Here is a 16,641-nt window from a genome sequence, read left to right as displayed (position 1 = left end):
AACTTATTTTAATAATCAGTGTGTTTGGAAAGAATTAGCTTCTAACAGTTAATTAAGAGATATGTTGGATATGCAACAAAATGAGATGGTAAAGTCCAACAAATAAAATCTATAACCCCATTTGAACTCCACTGTCCAGCAATGATACTAGAGTCTAGACTTTTTATTGATTTTTTTTATATTTTTCATTGCTCAACCTTCAAAATATACTAATGTTAATATATTAAAAAATTATATTTAAAATATCAAAATCAGTGTATTTTAAAAATGGAGTAGAATATTAAAATTCGTGATAATCAGCTCCTATCCTTCTCTGAAGAACAAGATTTGAACGTCTGAGACTATGGCTCGAAAACCTTTATCTGTCAATGCTTTCATCAGCAGCTTCTAATTCTACCACAAAATTAGAAGTGCTCCAATCAGCCAGAACTTTTCAAATTTATGTCTAATTCTTATCATAAAAGAAGTATGAAAACAGTAAGCAACAGAGTTTTTAACACTACTTAACTAAATTTTATTGGACATCTAATCATTTTATAAATCTCATGTATAAAACTTTGTGATTGGTAAAATCACTTCACTATTAGCTAACAGAAATCCAATTTCTGATTTTGTAGTTTTAATAAATTTTAACCGACATAATACATAATATATAAAGTCGAATGTGCTATGATATACATAGTACTCCTCACAAACTTAGCATAAAACTTTTAAAATAAATGGAGAACTTTTTTTTAACTTATAATCTATCATATTTCCAAGACCAAAAATATTCTTGATTTAATCAGCATCACTTTTGTCCGTTTTCTTCCTTAAATGTAATTATAAATGCCTCTAACATTTCTCCACTACCCCGAAGGTACTGACATCCTTTGCTAATCTTTTAAAGAAGGGTATAATACCTCCCATACCCTGACAGCATTTGCACATCAATGACTCGATAGAATTGACTCATGGTGCATGAGGCAGTGAGCAATCTGAGAGGACAAGGGTTAGAGATGTGGAAGCACCTCCCGCTTTTATACAACTATGGTTTTTCATATATCAATAATTTTTCTACAGAAAAAAATCCATAAGACCAAACAAACTCTTTTTAACAACTATACTTCGGTCTGAAGAAAACTATCTTCAAGGGAAAAATACTACAAAAAAACTATGCAAAAAGAAGAAAAGCGAGAGTACAAAATACAGCAAGATTTCATTTTGATAATTATAACAAGAAACTCAAGGATTCAACTACAAATTAGCACCGTTAATTATGTTCTCAACATCACATACAAGGAACACTCATCTGGAAATTCTTCTTCTATGTTCTTGAGCATTAGAAGGCAGTTGCTCCACCATCCTGCCCCCAAGCTTTCTGGCAGTTCGCTTTATAGCAGCTAGTTTCTGGCGTTGGCTATGGCTTTTTCTTTTGCTGTATGAGTACAATATATAAAAAGAAGATAAGCACCATTCCAAGAATAATTATGAAGGAATCATTTGTCAATGAATGAACATTAAGAAAGTAGATAAGAAAAATTCAAGATTCTGCTTAAGATGCAACTCTACTTGAATTTGGTACAATGTCAAAGGGCAAAATATTAATTTTATCACAACTATCTGCAATTTGACAGCATGCATCGAGTACAGAAAATCATGAAGAATCGCTTCTAATAGGAACGGGACCATACAAAAATGCACAGCTACTCAATAATAGGAAATAAAAGTACATTCGGACCTTACAAACACCAAGCCTGCTGTTAGAACCATCCCTCCAATAGCCCAAGAAACCCTTTCACCGAATGGCATTTCCCTCACCCATTGGTGGAAATCATCCAACATCCTCAAGCTCTCACCTTTCTGGGTCAACTCAAACTGTGAAGTCTTCCATGTATCAGCAACAGAACCTAGACTGGATTTATCACCATAGCAAGAAGCCTCTTCTGAGGCAATAAATCCAATATCAGATGAGCTCACTCGAAAACCTGCAGCAACACAAAGATCTGTACCGTTGGAGACCCATTCAGCAGCTCTACCACATACAAAGTCATTTACGCCACAGGGTGCTAGAATCTGGTGTTTCAAATCATTCAAAAAATGGGTATAAGGTGCCATGTTAAACAATGTTGTGGTATTAAAAAGGATAATATAAACATACCAAACTCTCTATTCCACAAAAATAAAAATAAAAAGCTTATGTCAGAGCTAAAAGCTTAAAAACATTTTGTTGTGAATTATTAACGACAAACCAATCATGTGTAAATTTTTGGTTCTTGACAAAAGAACAAATTAATGTTTGACAAACGACATGTAAATTTTTGTTTCTTAACCAACTGATGCAGACTCTATGCTTTTTCATAATCTTGTATAAACTATTTTGAAAAAGAGACAGTCATCCACAAACCTGTGTTTTCACATCCATAGAGAAGTAAGCATTTGAGCATGCCTCATAAATTCTCTCACATAAAGATGCACAAATAAGAGGAGGTCCAGGCTGAGTACCAACACGCGGATCACAAATGGAACATTCCAACAGTTCCCATAAGTGCAAGCACTCTGGGTTAGCTTCCCCAGTTGTAGCTAGCTTCCTTACAGACATCAGAGCAGGATGTGTATGGGTTACACCACAACAAGTCTTTTTACGAAATATCCGGCAGAGGGTCAAATCTTTAGGACCCTTTTTGGGAACACTACCCTCAGATTTGAAGGGAGGAAAACGACCTCCTTGAGAAACACACACTCCATTGGATTTACCTTCATTCAGAAAAAGATAAAGAGAACTGAGAATTAAATGCATAGAAGAACACTGCTAATAAGTTTATGTAACAAAGGAACAGTAACAAGTAAGATAAAATTAGAGTAAGACCTACAAAAACAATTTGTTGCTTATCTCATTTGAGTAGATACCTTCTCAATTGCATAAAAACCAGTTGTTACACATTTTATCACAAGATGCATTACTAATTGCAAACAAAAAATGCATAAAATGGAATGAAAATTGAATTACAAGGCAGATTGCGATTATGACAGAACAGTAATGGTTTGCCCATTATGATCCACAATAAGCTAACACTAAAAAAAATAGTTCACTACTCATTGTAAACTTACGATCAGGATTTATTACCATGATAAATTTCCAACAACATCATGCTTACTAAAGGATATGCATAAGCAATGGCAAGCATGCTCAGTTGTCCATTTTAGCTTTGTTGAAAAAAGAAGTGAGCGGAAACTAGGATGAAACGATGATCCCGACAAGGCAAGCCAAAGCGCAAAGACTAGACATTGGTAGATTACACTATTTCATGTGTGTGTCCATGAGAAATAAGCAAGAAACAAAGAGACAAAGTAGGTAAATACGTCATATGTGTCGTAATAACAGGTACATCGATTTATCCCACGTTCGCAACAAAATTAAGGTTTTTGGTTGGCTGAAACAAACTCAATTTTTCTTTATATCAACACGTGATCCAATAAATCAGTTCCATTTATATAGTCCTGTTGAGGAGTATACTTCACCAACACAATGAATGGCCAAAACAAAGAAAAACAAATGTCACATTTGGTATTTTGGTTCTGATAGAATGTCCTATCTGAGAAAGACGGAATCACGGAAATGAGACCAAAGATCAAGGACCAACACTGCCAGCGCGGGTCAAGTTACTACTAATCAGAAATGAACCTTGTAAGACCAACTCAAAAACATCACTATGCGTCTACCGAACATTCCAAAACAATTCAAGAAGCGAATTCATATAGCAACGCTAGAGTGCGTATCTATCAGAAAGGAACATAATTGAAGAATTACCCGGATCGAAAACGATCACAGTACTAACTATTCAAACTACAAAGCATTTCAAAAAGAATAAAATAACTGCCCTTTCTATTTCGGCGTATCCATGCTTAAGCTTAATATCGAATTTTATCTTAACGCGATGATGATCACAATGAAAAATTGTAAAATCAGTAGAAGATGTCTTTTTATTTATTTTTTCTTTAAGTGAAAAGGTATAAAAGAGAGAAGGTAAACCAGAAGAGTGAGGAAGGACGCCATGAAAGAGGAGGAGCAAAAGCAAGAAGCTATAAACCATGGGTCCAAGCCGGGACTGCTTCCGATCCATACCCGCTAAACCACCATAGATTTCATTGAGTCTCCAACACTAACTACGCTGCAGCCAAACACGGTGCTATTCAATCCAAATGGGAACCTTCCAAATCATTTCTTTTTCTCAATACATCAAGGCTTAAAAATTATAAGCCCAAATTCGTTATACTCCTCCAAAGATGGCCCACATAGGAAAGCCCAATCTCCTCCAGGTAGCTTATTCTAATTGGGCAACCATATGATATACGTAACGAGCACACAGACGAGCCTGAACAAATAACAACGTTTTTGAATTTTTATTTCATTATTTATTTTTACCAATAACATCTTCTAACTGAGGGTGTTGCTCCCTCCACCACCACCACTTTTCTTTCACCTTCCCAATCTTTTGCAAAAAATTTTAATTACAAAAATAACTTTTTTTATTTTTAATCATGTTTATTTACTTTAAACTCAAACTCTATCTTTTTACCCATTTTTACTTTTCACTCAGCCCCACCTCCCAACTCTCCTCTCTCTTTTCAGATTCTCACCCCCAACTCCACCACATCCGTTTGTTTTAATTACAAAAGTATTAATATAATAAAATTGAAATATATAATTAAAGTAATAAATAAATTTTTATATAATTATAAAATTGTTAAAGAATACAAAAACCATATATAAAAAATATATATTATACAAAAACATTAAAACAAAAAACTAATTATATATAACTGCAAAATACAAAAAAATATAAATATAAACTAATAACAATAAAGATCTTCAAAAATACATTATTAAAATACATGTGAGCATCCGTCAACGGATGTCAACATCCATTAACGGATGTTGACATCCGTTTAAAGATTATACGTTTATTTTTTAGGGTTTATTACGCACTTTCACGACGAATCCTTAAAGCACCACTACACCACCACCACCACACACTGATCTTGGCACGGCTGATCAATTGCTTCCACCACCACTTGCAATCTCTCACTAAGCGCACCAGCTAATGAAAGTCCACCACACTTTGAGACCACAATTCTATCACAATTAAAGAATGAGAGGAAGAAGTGGAACGTGAAAAAGAGAAAGAAGAGCACAATGAAACAATGAGGGACAAACGATAAAGAGAAAGAAAAGTTGTCGATGCATACATATAGAGGATTGGAGTGGATAGAGGTTAAAAAATATTAACCCTAAAATTTTACTAAGGATAAAATAGGAATGGAAAAATAAAGAGAGAGAAAAAACAGGAATGGAGTTGTGGAGGGAGTAAGAGGTGGTGGTGGAGGGATCAATACCCTCTAACTGATAGCAAGATATAAAAGAATGTATACTAGTGCAAACACAACCGACATGTGTTTACTTTTTTTTTATGATAATAAAACTAATAAAATGATTATTAATGTTATTATTATAATTATAAAATTAAATTTAAATAATTTTTATTGTAATCAAAAGTGATTTTTTTTAATTAAAGATGATTAGTTTTAAAAAAAGTTAAATCAAAAGAACTGTTAAATGTAAACAAAATGGTCATTTAAAAGATTATATTAATATCACCTTAAGTATGTTAGATGTTAGCACGAGGCATATTGTATATTTCCAATTAATTATTCGAAAGACCCCTCAACTTACTCTAATATATATGTCGGCTGATAAAAAAAGAAAAACAGTGGTCATAGGTTAGTATATTTTCTCCACGCAAATTTCTCTTATAATCTATAATTAATAGATTAGGGATTCCTTTTATCTAAGGAAAGTCAAATAAATATACTAGGATGATTTTTTGGTTCCATTCTCCATTAGTCTCAGTATTTTTATTTTATTTTTTCATAAATCAGGCAGAATATAGCACGAAATTATCTAGTGATACGAGATTATAACGATTTTATTAATTTTATATGACAATCAACTAATGTTATTTTTTTTCTATAAATTGTAAAATTACCTTTAAATTCAATGAGAAGATTTGGGAAGCAGACCGGAGAGAATGCTTTAGCAAAACAAGTTTTACATTCATGCAATCGTTCCGTTTAAATTTCATTTATTTACTGTGTTTTGGTTAGTTTGTCCGGCTGTAATGGCTGATAAAAACCACTGTACTGGCTGTTGATTTGGAATTATTGTTCCAAATTACGTCCCCAAAATTATCATGTTGCGAAGGAAAAAGAAAATTTTACATATAATCTATGTAACATATTATACAACTCTATCAGAACATGTCCGTAACATATTATACAACTCTGTCAGAATATGTTATACAACTAGTGTAAAATTTGATTGATATAACAAATTAAAAACATTTATTTTTAAATTTACTTTCCCTTACCTTCAAATCTACTCAAATAAATAACAAAAAAAAATAACAAAAAAAATTTACTTATCAGATTCATTCAGTCATTCCTCAAAGTGAAAAACGACTCAATTGTTTGAAGATCAAAGGAGAATAACCTGGTTTGCATATATAAGAAAGATTTGAAGTTCTAAAATAAACTTTTTCACGAGTTGCTTAAAAAAGGAGGCTCCGACAAAAAGATAGGTAAAATATGTTAACGAATATTCGTGGACCAAGCCCATTATAAAGTGTCGCTTTCCAAACCCTGCTTCAAGACAAGGCCACCTCTCCACAAAACTCATCGCCATCCTTAAAGCCAGACATATTGGACCCTCTCTCAAACTTTTAGTTTTTATGTTCATCTCCCTCTATCCTCCATGAATACAAGAACACAACTTCAAGCTCTCAGGGATACCTCATTTTTCAGAAAACAGATACAAAATGTGTGGAAAGAATTACCCAGAAACAGCTTAGAGCGTGAAAGCAAACACTATTAAACAAACCTTTCAAAAGGCTTTATATATATATACACAGAACACTTAGCAAAAGCACGCCCATACCTGCGTTTTTACATATTTACAGCTAACCGACCATAACCATAACTAGTTTAACATAGACAAACTAACACTGAGCTGTTAAACCACACAAACCTACCTCTGCATCATTCCACGATTTCAACCGCTCAACTGATGAACTCATACACACACACCCATATATATATGCACAAAAGGTAAACAAAAATGGATACAGCATGATCAAAAACAGCAGAGGAAAACAAACTATAATTTCATTTTTTTAGTGATCATGGAGGAGAGCGACGAGGGTCATTTCTCACACATCGAAAGGAGAAGAAGAGCTTGGTCTGTTCTGGCGAGTCTTCTCGAACGCATCCGATGTCGACCTTCTTCGAAAGCGGAAGGACTCTCTAGCTCCTCCTATATCAGTACCACACATCCATGCATAATAAGTATACATCTTATATTCTTCATTGCATGACAAAACTTCACTATCAATAACAAGTGTGTGTGAGTGTATATATATATATATATATATATATATATATATATATATATATATATATATATATATATATATATATATATATATATATATCATGATATATTCTTCACTTCATGATCAAATTTCATATTATCGATAACAACTATATCATACTATATATTCTTCATTAAACTGCTTCATATTGCGACCATCGTTACATTAGCGGTTAGTGATCAGATTGCAGACCTTTTCCAGTTTTCTTCATAGATTTTATTCGGACAATAACAAAACGTAGCGTTGAGAGTTAAACTATACAGATGCTTTCACTGTCATACGAATCACTTCATCATCTGTACAGATATTATTACTATGCTGTATGTACCTTTAATGTCATCAAAAGCATCTTCTAAAATAAACTTTCCAACAATAATAGATAAATATCCAGCCGCTTCTGTTTTTAAATAACACGTGAAATTCTTATATATATAAGAAGCCTTTTATTATATATAGATGTAACGAGCTGAATTGAAAGTTACCTCAGGGTTAGTTTTCATTTCCTATGTCCTTTTAAAAGTTAATTTTATAAAACCAAAAATATAACAAACTTTCTTAACTTCTTAATTTTAATAAAGTTATTGTATAACTTCTTATTTTATCTTTTCTCCCTCCGTTCACCAATAATATTATTTAAAGATTGAAATACACTAACATAATTGATAAAAAATAAAGTAATCTTAAAATTTACTATAAGTACTTTTGACCTGTAGTACTACGTGTATCCAGATATGGATAAGCACATTGCTGAAGATGTGTGGAAAGGAAACAAAACCGCCACCATGACTAACCCTAGTTAACGCTATCATAGGAAAGAGAAACTCTGTTCGAATAGACAGAATTACCCTTGTAAAAAATTTCAGAGTAACCGCCTCAGTCACACTGTCACTCCAGTTTCCCAGGAGATAAGACAACCCCAGTTCCGAAACCAAATCCAAGGTCTAATTCGTCATTTCACTGACAATAAAAAAAATGGTAAAGGACAACCTTACCTGAAAACGGAGACAGCGGAGGAGTAGAACCGGCGGGTGAAACCGGCGCCGATCCACTCTGACTCTGGTATCCAGGTGGCTTCACGATCATGATACTGCGTGTAACTCTCATCGCATCTTCCGGCGAATCCTCACCGTATGACTTCACGCTTCCGCTGTCTGATTCTGATCCACCAAAACCAAAATCACACAACGACAACGCTTTCTCGTTAGCATAAGCAGATTTTTTTGTTTTTAATCATTTTAAGATTTAACACATGCAGTATCGCGTGAGTGTGTAAGAATAATTTCGAAAAGTCATTTCCTGTTGCGATTCACGTTTTCTTTAATAGCTAAAATTAATTCGGGAAGTCGAATGAAGTTCGACGGGCATGCATGCGTACCCTTGCCAGAGTTGGATCGGAAAGCAAAGGTGTTGTGCTTTCGGAGCTTGCCGAGGCCGTTCTCCGGCGGAGGGCCGGCGACAGTGTCATCCCACAAGTGATCGAGTAGCCCCATGAGAGCGGAACAGATGGATCCAGTAAGCAGGTTCCGGGAATAAGCAGCGTGAGAGGAATATTTAACGACGGCGAAGCGTTAAAGGTCCAACAAGTCATGGGCCCAGGAGGAAATCTGCACCGTCGATTTTGTCAGGCACCACGTGGGTGCATATTGCGTGGCTTTTGGATCCAGATTCTGCTAGAGATAAGGTTTCCCGTACTAGTGGGTCCCACAGTTTGTAGGATTAGGATGAGTGGGCGACACGTGACGTTGGATGTGTGTATGAAGGAGGAAACTTTGCGTGACATGTCATTTTCCCGAAGGAGTATGTTCCAAAATGCCCATGACTGTTGTCCAAATCCCAAAGATAAGAACTTTATGAGATAGTTTTATTGCAACTTTTCTTAACAAAATTGTAAGAGAACCCTTTTTACAATTCCTAATAGAATCTTGTTAACTTGCTAAAACTCTCACAGTTCAAAATTAAAAAAAAGAATTACACAGAACATTTCATTCTGTTGTGTGGAAATATATATATATATATATATATATATATTTCTCTCTCTCTATATATATAACATGATTAGTGTCTAATAGAGACAACGAAATCCATTTCTTTGTTATTTGTTTGTGGCTTTGTCTTTTTTGTTAGTTTGTTTTCTTTCTGCTTTAATCCCTTCTCTTTGTGTGTCCTATTTCTCTATTATTGGGTTTTGAAAATTGACATGGGAGATGAGAGAGAGACATTTAGCCACTTGCAAAAAGAGGGTAAAAACAATTGGCTAACTGTGTTTACTTTTCAACATGATAAAGTTTCTGAACTTACAATCCTCTCAAGATGACTGGAATGACCAAAAGGGTTCTTATATCTTAATCCTTTCATCAATAACAGTAAGATATAACTTTCCATCAATCGTGGTCAAAGGGATAAGCAAGAAGGTTTTAAAATGTAGAAGATAAAAAGGAAAACAGGAAAAAGAGAAAAAAAAAGAGAAAAACACACAGAACACGACACTGTTAAGAATATATTGAATATTGGAATTAGAGAAAATTGTATTAATATTTGAGTTGAGTTAAGGAAGCAGGTAAAGTTGGTGAAGAAGGAAAAGGAAGTAAATGAGGAATGGAATTTTGGAATGGAGGTAGGAGTAGGTATAATAGGGTTATGAGCATTGGGAGTGTGAGTTATGGTTGAAGAGTGAAGGTATAGAAAGTTAGAAAGTGCTCCAGGTGTTTCCTGTCACCACCAGAATTTTTTCTTCCTCGCATAATCCAAAATCTACACTCCAAGACGCAACCTCAAAGGACAATTCGTTACAGTTTCTGCACCACTCCTTACTCACTCTATTTTAAATCACTCCTTTTACTCAACACAATTTTTATAACATTCTTTTATAATTAATTACTAAATCACATTTCACTTCTTTTGTCTCTTACAAGTTCAACTTTAGAATTCTTCATTTTTTCTTAGTTCTCAATGCTAACTAACTACTATTTACATTCACATCAATAATCACTTAAAATTACAACTTTATATAGTTTAACAAAATTAGCTGTGGAGACAAAATAAATGTTACCCCATCAGAAGATAACTACAAGGTAGAACTTAAAGCAATGAAACCATGAATGGTGTTGAAAAACAAGCACCAGTCTATCTCTCTATTGCATCAAATAATTAAATAATTATGAGTTTTGTACAATTGTTTAGTTTTTAAAAAAAAAACAACAAACATTAATGTCACCTAAACTTTAACTTAAAAATTGGTACTATGTAGAATATGTATCAATTTTTTTTCCTACAATTAAATTATGGATCAACATTTATTCTCTCAAACATGAAATTTATATTTTAAAATTTTTGTTAGCTTTCAAATTTATAAATGATTCTTTAAGTCTTTTAATTTATCTTCCAAGTTGAATTATTTTTTTCTCCACTTTTCACTCTTATTCTAATAATGACATGGGGATACATCAAAATAAATCATGCAATCTTTATATCTTCTATCTTCCTCACTTTAAATTGATAGGCATAAGTTGAACTCTTACAATTTCTTTTTTTTGGAGATTAAGGTAATTGGAATGTATTAAACAATATATATTTAATATAAAAAGGAAGTTGACATATAATTTTTGGGACAATATATATTTAATATAAAAAGGAAGTTGAACTCTTACAATTTCTTTTTTTGGAGATTAAGGTAATTGGAATGTATTAAACAATATATATTTAATATAAAAAAGAAGTTGACATATAATTTTTGGGACAATTTCTCTATCTTTATTTCTCAAATTTTATGAAAGAGTCTAAATACATGAAAATTTCACATCTAATTTAAAATTAGAGAGATTAACTCAAAATGATAAATCTAGATTCAGTATAACCTTACAATTCCATTTTAATTTTTTTTGCTTAGTGAATGAATCCAGAATTATTAAAAAAAGGATCAAGAAAATATTGTTTAAATTTAAGGGACTACAATTTTAGATTTAACTAACTAAAAAATAATTATAATTTTTGGGATTATTTTTTCTGTATGAGAGATTAAAAATTTATTGTAAACATGAATAATTAAAAGATTAATTTTAAATTCAAAGAACTAAAATAAACATTAACCTTAATTCAAAGGATTGAAAATTATTTTAATTAAAAATTTAAAAGAATAAATTTTGTCTTCACTGTATTAATTATATATATAAATATATTTTTTAAATATTAACTAAATGTACTAGTAGAAACAAATGCACTCTACACATTAGAATCCACTTTTATCTTATATAATAAAAATTAAAAATATTTTAATTATAATTATTAAATTTATAAAAAATATGTTCATAAAAAATAATTATAAAATAAATATTTTTTATAATTTGATCATAAAAAGTTATTTGATTATATATAATTAATTGAGTTTTAAAAAAATTACAAAACTTAAAGAATAAAAACAATAAAATGAATTATATTGAGTTCAAGAAAAGAATCCTTTTATTTATAATTATAAAATAATTAAAATATAAAAACGATACAATTTAAAAATATATATACTTTTTTGTGAAAATTAAGTTAGAATTATATAACTATTATTTTTAACAAACAAAAGTTATCTAATTAATTTTAAATAAAAATAGTACTCAATTATTTATTTTATTAAATATAAATAAATAATTTTGTATCCACTAAAAAAAATTAACCGAATTATGTCTTTTATGATAGTATAGATATTATTGCTGTTAAACATCCTCTGTCTGTAGTGTGACCAATAACAGTGTTGATGGATTAAAATGAACTTTGTATGAAATTAAGAGACTACAATATACATATTTTTTAATTTATAGAACGAAAATAAAAAGTAACCTAATTTAAAAAAAAAAGTAAAAATAAATTCAAGTCTAATTTTATTATGTAAAATATTCTTCTTGGATATATTTGTAAGATGCGAGTATTTGAAAAATGAATAATATATAATTACAGTTATCAAAATATTATTTTATTTTCAAATAATAGAAAGTGCATCTATAAAGTAAGCTATATTAATAATCTCCAACCACCGTGTTCAGATTGCACTCTTTACAAACAGTCTATCCTTTTGCTATAGATATATTTATCTTTCTCAAGTCATTTAATTTTTCAAAAAAATTACACCATACATTTCGCTCATTTCCCCTTTCATTTCTCAAAATTAAATAAGTGTGTTGTTTCATTTGATAAAAATGACATAAAGTGTGGAACTTAATTATGAGAAGCCATAGTCATCTGAAAGTAACTTCTCACAGTTTAAGAAATGGATAGGTTGATTATGAACTGTGATGGTGAGATTGAAGTTTTTAGACTATTTTTATTGATTTTTATCTAAGTTATCTCTGTTGTTAAGTGTCAATCAACGTCAATCTGAGTAGAAAAAGAGAAGTTGAGGCGAGTAAATGTAATTATTATGGGTGAAAAAATTTGCTTCCACCATGCCCACAAGGTATGTCTGCAGGTGGGGGCCTAATTCTCTGTTTTGGCGGCACAAACTGTCAACATAACTGACCTACAAATGTGTAATTTATATGAGCATAGTTATTGAATCACAGGGTTTGATGAACCCAGAAAGAAAAGAATAAGATTTACTGAGGCATGCATGATGCATGTCAAATTCAGGGTCAAATCCAAAATAGGATTACACATATTTTCCACAGATAACAGATCCTGCACCACACTCTCCAAAAACAGCTTATTTATGATATTGGCCTAAGTGTATATCAGGAACATAGAAATCTTGGTACAAGAGTCCAAAATCTCAGACTCTGAATCGGGTTTGGAAATGAGGGGTTGATTACTTGTGTAGGTCATCATAGATATCATGTCACATACTCTACTATTAAAGAATGTCCACTTGAAGACTCAATGTCTTAAACTCACACAGCAACTCTCTGTTTGTCTCTCTCTTTACAACCAGTATATAAATGCACTCTTCCACCTTCTTCACCACTCTCAACTCACTCCTACTGTCATCATGCTTCGCTGCATTCTCCATTGGTGGCTAGGTCCTGTTGGAGAAGCAGGGCACGTGCAACTCACTTTCAGTAGTTCATTTGATTTTGCACGTGCTCCCCTTCTCCAACACGATTTTCCTACCTCCTTCTGCTCCATCTTTGTGTTTTCTTACTAGGTTCCTGTTCAACTGAGGTTGTCTTCCTGAGTATAGTTGCATGCATGAGATTTTCATCTTATAAGTTGAATATGCTTCACTTTTTTTTCTTTTTGTTGCACATGTTTTAGAAACAGCATGGTTATCCAGAAACAGAGTTCTGCATGTGATTTTGTGTTCTGCAGGTTGAGATGGAATGTACTTGCCAACTGCACATAGAAGAAGAAGAATGAAAAGGAATTGTAATTCATACAAACTTCTCAAGTTAACTGCAGCCAAGGATGACATGTGCTGCTCTGCACTGACCAGCGCATACTACACTTCCATTTCTTGGATTCTACTCACAGATCTGCTTCATGGTTATAGCTAGGATAGATTCAGTTTTGGCTATGTAATTTCTTTGTCCTAGTTCAGTAATATGTTATCCCTGGTCAAATTTCAAGTGACTGTTGTCTTCTGGTATCAATGGAATTACCTCTTGGAACTTAACAAAGCTTTATTTATTTTTTTCTTTTCATTGTTCATTGTGCAGAATTCTTAACAAACTCAAAACTGTCATGCTTTTCTTAAATATATATATATATATATATATATATATATATATGTAAGCAAAATTCAAAACAAATCTCTTACCCCACCAGCAAATGTTTTCTTGGAAACCGATGTTAAATGGTTATCTATCACTACTCTGTACCATTTTTGTGTTTCAAACTATTTGAGATGAATTTTTCCAAAACTTCCCTTCTCTTATCAGTATCACAGTACTAAACAAAAAAACATAATGAACATTTGATGAATTTTCATTTGTTGGAAATGGATGTGAATCGTGTGTCCTATAATGACATTAATATCATTATTAATATATGCTAAACTTATTGTTAAGAGAAATAATGTCAATAATGTTAGACTAACTTCACATTTTTTAATATCTGAATAGTATTATTATTATTACAGGGTAGAGAATTTTAACATGGTTGACCAAAAAAGAATGTGATGTAGAATATGATGTAATGAAGTGATAGTGGTTATGTTATGTTAATGGTTAGAGATAGTCCAAAAGGAAAGACTGAAGCTGAAACTTCAGCTTAAGAGGTGGGGGACTTTACTCATCTTGGTTGGTTCTGCATGCAAGTGAAACAGAGTTCATTACTTAATTCATTTATGTAAGGTCAAAAATGTGGAAAAAAAACAAGAAGCAGAAGAACCTTAAAACGCAAGCAATTGGGATAATGAATATAGGACCATTTCAACACGCAATGCACAAATATCAGAGTCATCGGAACTAACTATGTTCTATGATTATGTCACATGGCTTGAGAACTAATGGCATCACACAAGCCAAAATTTCCAGGGAAATTACGTAACTTACACAGAAATCAACACTGAATTATTTATCTGGAGAAACAAAGATTAAAACTCAAAAAATGACCTTCACTGTTTTAAACAAAGATTTCTAGGTTGGTTTTTTTTTTAAGCCAATTTTATATTTCAACTTTATAAATCTATGTTTCAAAAAACTTTATTTTTGTAAATTAAATTTACTAAAAGTATTTTTTTCCTCATTACTTTCATTTTAAATCTAATTATTGTAAAAAATAAACAAGGTGAAAACTCTGTTTCCCTTTGTAAGAAATAAATTTTAGTTTTACCTTTTAGTATTAGTTATGTAAACACATAAGCTTTGTAGCTGAAAATAATAGTAAAAAGTAAAATTATATTTACAATAATTTATTTTATGTGCCGAATCAGGAGAGAGGAGAGCATAATTATGCACAGTTTTCTTAGATAGATTGAAGATGAGAATGAGAGTTTCATTGATATAATAAATTTTAAAAAATGATAAAACAATATATTTTAAAAATGAATAATTTAATTTAATTAAAAGTTTACTGTTGTTAGTACTATTGTTTATTATTTATGTTATTTTGTGTTTATAACAATTTTATTATTATTATTTTATAATTTTTTTATTTTATTAATAATTTATTATTATTTTATAATTTTATTATTATTAATATAGTTATTATTATCTTTGTTATATTATAAAATTTATTATATTTATTCTAATGATTTATTCTATTATAATGAAAATATAAACATTAATAATTTTCTAACCATATTTAATGTTAATATATTATACAATAATTTTGTATAGTAAAAATTAATTATACAAAAGTATAATATATAAATTAATATGTTAACGTGACTATTAATCGTAAATATTTTAAATATATAAATGACTATGAGTTTGGTTTTTGATTACAAGAATTAAGCTAATCATAAAAAATTAGTTCAACTTTTCTTTTATTCTTCAATAATGTGTTGTATCTGTCCTTGAAAACAAGAAAAAATAAAAATGAAATGTAATAAAATTTGTACATTGTTATTGAAGTCATGTTACTATTTATTGCATAAAAAGGACAAGAGGTTGAAAATTAATTTGTATAAATATTTTTAGACTTCAAGTGGTGCAAATGGCCATCTGATTGTACGAATTCTTTCCCTTTAGTAGGTGGTGGCTGGTTTAGAATTATACCTCATTGTGGACAGTATGAGGTTTGTTAGGCTGGAATATGTGGAATTCGTCTGACAATATTAAATTTACAATCTTACTTGCAATCATGAAATTTGAAACCAAAAAACCATTTTACTATTAATTTCATTTAATGTACAATAATACAACCATCTCCATGTACCCTACATAATAAAGTTATAACATAATAGTTTATTATTTACTACCAAGTGCATAAATATAAATCATTTTAAAGAAATAAATGAGCTAGAAAGGTTAAGATAGAATCAGAAATTAATGTAAACTGATGTATGCCACAATCTTATTTTGTGAATTATTTAAGAAAAATGATAACTGCTCTATTTATTTTTTTAACTTTAATCCTTAGATAATTGTTCATATATATCCCACACAAAAACATAACTAGTTGCATTCTTCTTCATCAATTTGTCTATGCTGACTTTATGTAGTTGTGGTGCATATATCCAATGTCTTTCCTCCAAAATACATTTCATCTTATGTGATTATACACGTCCATCAATTCAACCACCTCAAAATCAACA

At 31.0% G+C, this 16,641-nt stretch overlaps 2 protein-coding genes across 3 annotated transcripts; both read right to left on the bottom strand.

Annotated features, from left to right (window-relative positions):
- Positions 1-1,186: 1,186 nt before the first annotated feature.
- Positions 1,187-4,197, bottom strand: LOC108324952 (uncharacterized). Its single transcript, XM_017557909.2, has 4 exons — positions 4,013-4,197; positions 2,387-2,736; positions 1,721-2,055; positions 1,187-1,417 (listed from the first exon to the last, which is right to left on the bottom strand). The coding sequence occupies exons 1-4, from the start codon at positions 4,101-4,103 to the stop codon at positions 1,288-1,290; spliced, it is 906 nt and encodes a 301-aa protein (XP_017413398.1). The 5' UTR covers positions 4,104-4,197; the 3' UTR covers positions 1,187-1,287.
- Positions 4,198-6,906: 2,709 nt separating this feature from the next.
- Positions 6,907-9,072, bottom strand: LOC108324280 (dormancy-associated protein homolog 3). 2 transcript variants are annotated; one of them, XM_017557188.2, is made up of 3 exons: positions 8,842-9,072; positions 8,459-8,623; positions 6,907-7,348 (listed from the first exon to the last, which is right to left on the bottom strand). In XM_017557188.2, the coding sequence occupies exons 1-3, from the start codon at positions 8,954-8,956 to the stop codon at positions 7,245-7,247; spliced, it is 384 nt and encodes a 127-aa protein (XP_017412677.1). In that variant the 5' UTR covers positions 8,957-9,072; the 3' UTR covers positions 6,907-7,244. The 2 variants fall into 2 exon arrangements, with proteins under 2 accessions (XP_017412677.1, XP_017412676.1); XM_017557187.2 differs by having other exon boundaries at positions 8,454-8,623; positions 8,842-9,012.
- Between the last annotated feature and the right edge of the window lie 7,569 nt (positions 9,073-16,641).

The sequence above is a fragment of the Vigna angularis genome, chromosome 3 (assembly GCF_016808095.1).
Source record: "Vigna angularis cultivar LongXiaoDou No.4 chromosome 3, ASM1680809v1, whole genome shotgun sequence".
Lineage (NCBI taxonomy): Eukaryota > Viridiplantae > Streptophyta > Magnoliopsida > Fabales > Fabaceae > Vigna > Vigna angularis.
This window is presented reverse-complemented; position numbering and strand designations above follow the sequence as displayed.